Consider the following 6887-nt stretch of genomic DNA (forward strand, 5'->3'; position numbering starts at 1 on the left):
AATGAAATATTGAAACCCTGTATCACATTAGGAATAGCATACATGTAAGTAATATTAGACTCATTAACTTAAGAATACGTTATACATCAAAAACTACACTTGGCGTAAGAACATACTAAGATTATTCTTGATCATTTTTCAATATGTTTTGTTATAATTATACGCTGGTATTTATATGTTATGGAACTGGACTAGTGTAAAGAAAACCTGCCATTTCACAGTGAGAACTTGTTACAATGTAGTGATACACAGAAGTCATGTTCAAATGTGTTGTCATAAAAATATATATTTTACTCCTCTAGTGACAAGAGAAGCTGTTTCCCCAGAAGAAGAATCTTCAGTTACAATCTTTGATTTTAAAATAAAGGAAGAAAAGTATGATGAAGTACCAAAGGAAACTGAGGTAATTTGGAGATTAAAAGGACTTATAATTATCTTAGTAGGGATAAATAGCTAGATATATTTTAGAGAACATTAATGAAGTATTGAATTTGAAGTTGTTGTTTATTATCTCCATTTTTTAAAAAATAAGTAACATTCAAAAATATCTTTAGCTATGAACAAGAAGGTATAACTTTGGCTTTTTTTCTATACTTGATTATGTAACCTTTAGACAAGGATGAATACTATTTCAAAAACTGTGAATTTAATGTGTATTTCTGAGGATTTCTGGCATTTTAATGTTTAGAGATGACTTTAGTTGTTTTATTTTTGGTGTCAAGTGTGTGTTTGAGTGACTGCCAATTATAAAAAGAAAATTATAATAATTAGTAGTAGTGCTTGATGATTAGTGGATTTTAATAATTGATTAATTATCAGGCTCATCGACCAGTTACATTCATCTAATTGGTTTTTCTCATGTGACACTTAGATATTTTGAATAATTGAAAATAATAATAATTTGAATCACAAATTTGGATTCACTGGTTATTCTGACATGATATTAATGTGCTTCCTCCACAACTTTCTTCATTACTACATTATTCTAACATAATATTAATCTGCTTCCTACACAACTTTCTCCATTACTACATTATTCTAACATGATATTAGTGTGCTTCCTTGACAACTTTCTCCACTACTACATTATTCTGACATGATATTAATGTGCTTCCTTGACAACTTTCTCCATTACTACATTATTCTAAAATGATATTAATGTGCTTCCTTCACAACTTTCTCCACTACTACATTATTCTAACGTGATATTAATGTGCTTCCTTCACAACTTTCTCCACTACTACATTATTCTGACATGATATTAATGTGCTTCCTTCACAACTTTCTCCATTACTACATTATTCTAACATGCTATTTTCATTCACTTTGTTTTGTTTTTAAAGTAATTTTGTAATTATCCTTGGTTTCATATCATAGAACTTTTCTGTGAGTTACTATTTGCACTTTTTTGGTCTAACATTTATTTTACCAATAGTAATGCTTTTATTTAAAACATATCATAACTGCAATTAGAAATATTTAAGTAGCCAGTCAGCCAAATTGTCTATGTGTGTTGTTTCAATAGGATAAACACAAAAATAATATTCAGTAAAGATTCAAGTCATCAGAATACTTTGTAGTAACCTACCATACTCACTAAACAACATTATACAACATTAAAGAATGCAGATATTAATTTCTGGTAAAAATGGATTGAGGCCTAGACTTCCTGGACCCTTCCACTAGATCCATACCTGCATACACAACATTAACCCATTAACTGCGGATGATGGATATTTCCATCATTGAAGTTCTATGGCTCAGCTGCGAATGACAGAAATATCTGTCAGTCTCACATATATAACTATAACTCTATGTGAATGATGAAAATTACCATTTTATTGTGATTGATGGCAACTCAGTTTTATCTGTGAGTCAGAAACAACAACTGAGCTGTTCCTGCCGCAGTTAATGGGTTAAAGAATAGTTACACAATTTTAAATAAGAAGCATAACAGAATGTAAAAAACAGTAAATGTTCCCATTATTTAACACTTACGTTGTCAAAGAGTTGATGATGGGTGCTGCCAGACAGTGGATTTTCCTCTGATCAGCAGTTGAAAATTATTGGTAGTGGGAGATAGCCTTAACAACTGTGGAATAGCAAAGATAGGGCAAGCAAGCTTAGCAGCAATGGGAATAAAACTATAAATCATCAAATCATGAGCCTCACCCCATTACGCTTAGTAACAAACAAATATAATGACAATATTTCAATTACTTGGAAAGTCGGGATAATGAAAACTTTAATTTCAATTAGTTGATTATTTTTGTGATTGATTTGATTGTAATTTTGATTGATTGCTGGATTAATAAAAAAACAGTAAATGATTGTATACCTTAATGTCAATTAGTTGATTGGTTTCAGGACATTCAATTGAATTGTAATTTTGACTAACAAATTGTTGCAATAATCAAAAATTGTAATAACTTGAACAACTAATTTCAATAAATTGGTTATTTTCATGACAATCCGTTTAATTGTAATTTTGACTATTGGAATAATCAAACAGTAATAACAGGAAACATTATTCATTAATTGATTATTTTTGTGGCAATAATTAATTATTTGTAATTTTTACTCAGCTTATGAGACACTACTCACTGTAATTGCATCTAATCGGTAATAGATTAACTTGCTAAGCTTTATCATACTACATTATGTTTGATAAAATATTTTTGACATGGAAATTGAGAAATAGAATGGTGAGGTGTTGTTATTTTGATTGTATTCACGAATTACTTGTCTTTACTTTGTTTTTTTGTTTGCATTTATTATTTATTTAAGAAAAGTTTTGAATGTATCATACTTCATATGAATTCTAATAAAAATCAGTAATATTACTATACCTATGTGGTATATAGGTGTATCATGTGTTTCTTACTTTATTATATTGTATCATTTATTATGGTGTATGTACATTTTCTCACATGACACGTCAAACAAATCATTAAGTTCTTTTTGCTCTAGCTGCTTATTTTTGTGTCATACACATTTTCTAGTTGTGGAGAAGATAGTTGTAACGTTTTACTTTGTATATGAAAGTAGAGTGCAGTTTTCTCCATTGGTTGGTCAGATGATGTCTGGAGATTATAACCTCCCTTATATACAATGAGAATGACCACCAACACTGACATAGATGTTTCATGCTCCTTGAGAGGGACAGCATTGTAGAACTTTGTGTATAATGTTATAATCTCTTACGTTAGCTTTTATTCTCTTGAGATCAAACCCTCAGTTTGGTGGGTAAAGTTTAACTTTTTTTTTATATAGTGCTACCTTCCTATAACCTTGAATGTTAGGTAGTTCTTAATAAGCATATTAATAAGTTATTAGGAGAGTTTTTAAAGAGTTAACTATTTAGTGAAGGTACTGTTTTTCATCATGTTCACTTATTTAACTTTGATTGTTTTTAGTTTAAATGAGGATTTGTTTTCACTGTGTGTTCTGCAATATGTTCAGTCTCTATCCCTGACTAACTCAGTCAAGTTCAGAAATTTAAGAATTAATTTATGAAAAATATCTTGTAGAATTTCCTGTTGTTTTGTGGACTTATCTTGTCACTGGTAGGGAAAATCTTAGAATACCAAAGAATAGATGGGAATAGAATTTTTTGGTGCCAAGACCACAGAACATGTTATTGTACAGCTTACAAATGAAAACACACCAGCTACTGACATAACTTGTGTTTATCTAAATTAGTTTTTAGTGAGGATATTGTTTAGTTTACTAAGCAAACTTACCAGATATGATTCCAAAACAAAAATACCAGTTGTAACTTATTGAGTTTTACTTGTAGTACTTGTGTTCTGCATTGACAACATTAGTTATTATTGATCATCTTTTGTTTTAGAACACATTTGTCAAAGTTAAAACTGAGCAAAGTGTTGATTCAACAAATGATGACATTATTTCCAAGTTCAGTGAGAGTGATGATGAAACTGTTGATTGTTCACAACATGATATTATAACTGTGAAAAAAGAAATTGAACCAGAAGAGGAGTTTCAACCAATTAATTCTGGATCAGAAGGTTTATCAGGTGAGTGTAAACTTCAATAACTATATCGATTATGCATATAGTGGTAGACATACTAGTAGAAAAGTGTTATTACTGCATTGTGTGAAATACTGCTAATAATATATAGTTTTTGTAGAAACAAAAGTCTGTATATGAAAAAATTATGATAATTTCTTGGATTTCTTTTAGAAATTTACTTAATACAGCATTTGTTAGTGTAAGTAAAATACTTATATCTAGGTAGTTTTGATGTTTGATTCATTCTGACGTACTGAGCTTCACGTTAATAATGATAGCACTGACTCCAGTGGAGTGAGGTAAAAATGCTGAATGAAAAAGTCTAAAATAACAGTCAGGAAAATATTTAATTTCAAAACAGGCATATTTACCAGTTTGAAATTCATTTTAACTCTACAAATGTAAAATTCTAGTTTCTAATATGCATAAGGTTGCTGTTATTTATATGCTATTTAAAATAATCATTTCAAAGTAACTGTGAGTAGACAGAAAGTGAAGAAGAGAGAAAATTATATTTAAAATATTTGGATAGGTAATTAAACATTGATATTAATTTTGTGTTTTTTCTGTGTAATTTATAAAGCTAATGAAAAAAAAATTCTCAATCACAGTTAGTTGAATTGTTTAAGAAAATTGTATTACAACCAGTTTAACCCCTTCAGTCCATTGAGCTCCTTTCAGGTGTGGAGTTCACACCTATATACTGTATTTCAAATGTAAGTAAAATAATTATAACTCTAACAATTTTTGTCTCAGAATTATCTTAGAATTGATATTTTATCATTTCATAACATTTATATAATGTAATTTGTAAAGAAAAATAAAAAAAATGTTCAAGTTTACATTTCTATATAAGTTTCAGGATTGCAAGATAAAGTGGTTTGTCAGTCCTTTTGTTGAGGTACTAAACATTTCAGTATTTAGCTAAAGGTTACACCATTATTGTCAAGAGCCTATAAGTTCCAGTGGTTTTATATTTTGTATAGTACGGTTCAGTATATTTGTTATTTGGTGGAACATAACTACACTCAAGATTTTAGTCATTTCAGCATTTATAATTTTACATCTGTAGGGAAAATTGACTCAGATACTTTCATAACATTGAATACAATATATTAGACATTCAGAAACTATATTCATAGTTAGCCTATTCATTTATAGTAGAGACAGCTGTATTAGTTTTATTGGAAGGAAAAGCCATTTAGCCAAGAATGTGTATAAAAAAGCACTGGCAAAAGAGTTTTATATTGGACCATCATGCTCACAACAAAGAAATTGAAAAGAAATAGAAAAAATTACTGTTAAATTCACTATAAAAGCAATACCCATAAAGAAAAGATGAAAATATAAAAAAAATTAACCATTGCAGATGCACTATGAAATTCCATCCTGCTATAGACAGAACTGTGACATAGTGGGTAACAGATCTAAAACCAGAATACCACAAAAAGTAGGAAAACAAAGAAGAAAAACCACAAAAAAGAAATGTGTCCAAACCTTGCCAAACATTACTGCGGACAGGTGCAAGTTCTTAATTTAAGAATGCATAATAGCAGTAGTACTTTTTGAAGGACAAATGAAGTTGTGCCAGTGTTGTCTGTATAACTAAGTTACCAAATATCAGGATTTATTAATGTTTTCTGTAGTTTATTGGTGGAAGTAGCTCAGCACATGAAGGAGGGTATGATGTGTAATTTTTCATACAGCTACACCTGCCTTTAAAGTGCACAATAACATTAAAAATATTTGTCCGTTATGTTAGTGTTAAACTGTTCACTTGTTTTATTTATTTTTTCCTCTTAACTTTTTTTCAGTTGAATTTTGATTAGACATGACTGAAATTAAAAATTCAAGATGATAATATGTTACTTTTTTTTTAAATATAGTTTAAGATTTTTTGTTTTTCCTTGACCACACAACAGTTTCTACAACTGAAACAATCAAACCTTACTGTTCTATATATATTTTTTATTGAAATCTGAATCCAAATTTAAAAATAAATCTTAACTATGAAGAAATTTAAAGTTTTCAATAAAAGCAGTTCAATAACTTATATGAATTAAACTTCATAACTTCATATAATATTATTTCAAATTATCAAAAAGTATGTTTTCGAAATCATTAAAAAACTGTCAGTGTAAGTTTTATAAAAGCAGTAATTTTACTAGTTTAAAATCAAACCTGATACAGGTTAATTTTAATTAGGCATATGTTTTTCTTCCTGATGAGATACATAAACTATATTGGCATATTGGCTTTCAATGCCATCTAGAATATTCATTGTCAACAAACAGGTGTTTGACACATATATGCAAACACATCAAAATGAGGTTTTCATTTTAAAAAATGAAAGAACAATGTGTAAGACTTCATACAACATGAACTGCAAAAAAATTACACTTGTATCAATGTGTTATTGTCTAAAAACTTGCAAGTAAATATGTCACTGGCATAATTTATCATAGGGCATGTGAGAGGAAAGAATCCTGACTAATATGTATATATATAGTTCAGGGCAACTTCATTTTAATAGATTCCATCCAAATATTCATAAAGTTACATATAATAATGTTTATCTTATTACGGTGACAAATGTTAATTCAATTTATGCAAACAAATAGTAGTTACGTATTTAAATTCAACTAACAAAATATGGGATGCACATTTTTTGCATGTGCATTTTGGGATGCATTAACCTTTTTGAGATGGGTCATGGCTGAAAGGCCATGTTGTCTCGTTTGTTGACTCGCATTCAAAATTTTATTGAACGACTATTTCATGAATATACATCAATAAATTGGGTATCAAACTGTAGATTGTACTTCAAATTTTAGTACTATACATTACTCA

The 6887-nt window shown here is 29.0% G+C and overlaps 1 protein-coding gene across 1 annotated transcript in view; it reads left to right on the forward strand.

The window, feature by feature from the left end:
• LOC106473806 overlaps window positions 1–5709 on the forward strand; it is a 10913-nt gene extending 5204 nt beyond the window's left edge. Inside the window, exons 2-4 of the mRNA XM_013934481.2 lie at window positions 303–403; window positions 3854–4040; window positions 5407–5709. Coding sequence (XP_013789935.2) covers window positions 303–403; window positions 3854–4040; window positions 5407–5417 — 299 coding nt within the window. The 3' untranslated portion in view covers window positions 5418–5709. The remainder of the gene's footprint in view (window positions 1–302; window positions 404–3853; window positions 4041–5406) is intronic.
• Window positions 5710–6887: the final 1178 nt, after the last annotated feature.

Source organism: Limulus polyphemus, unplaced genomic scaffold, assembly GCF_000517525.1.
Source record: "Limulus polyphemus unplaced genomic scaffold, Limulus_polyphemus-2.1.2 Scaffold6512, whole genome shotgun sequence".
Lineage (NCBI taxonomy): Eukaryota > Metazoa > Arthropoda > Merostomata > Xiphosura > Limulidae > Limulus > Limulus polyphemus.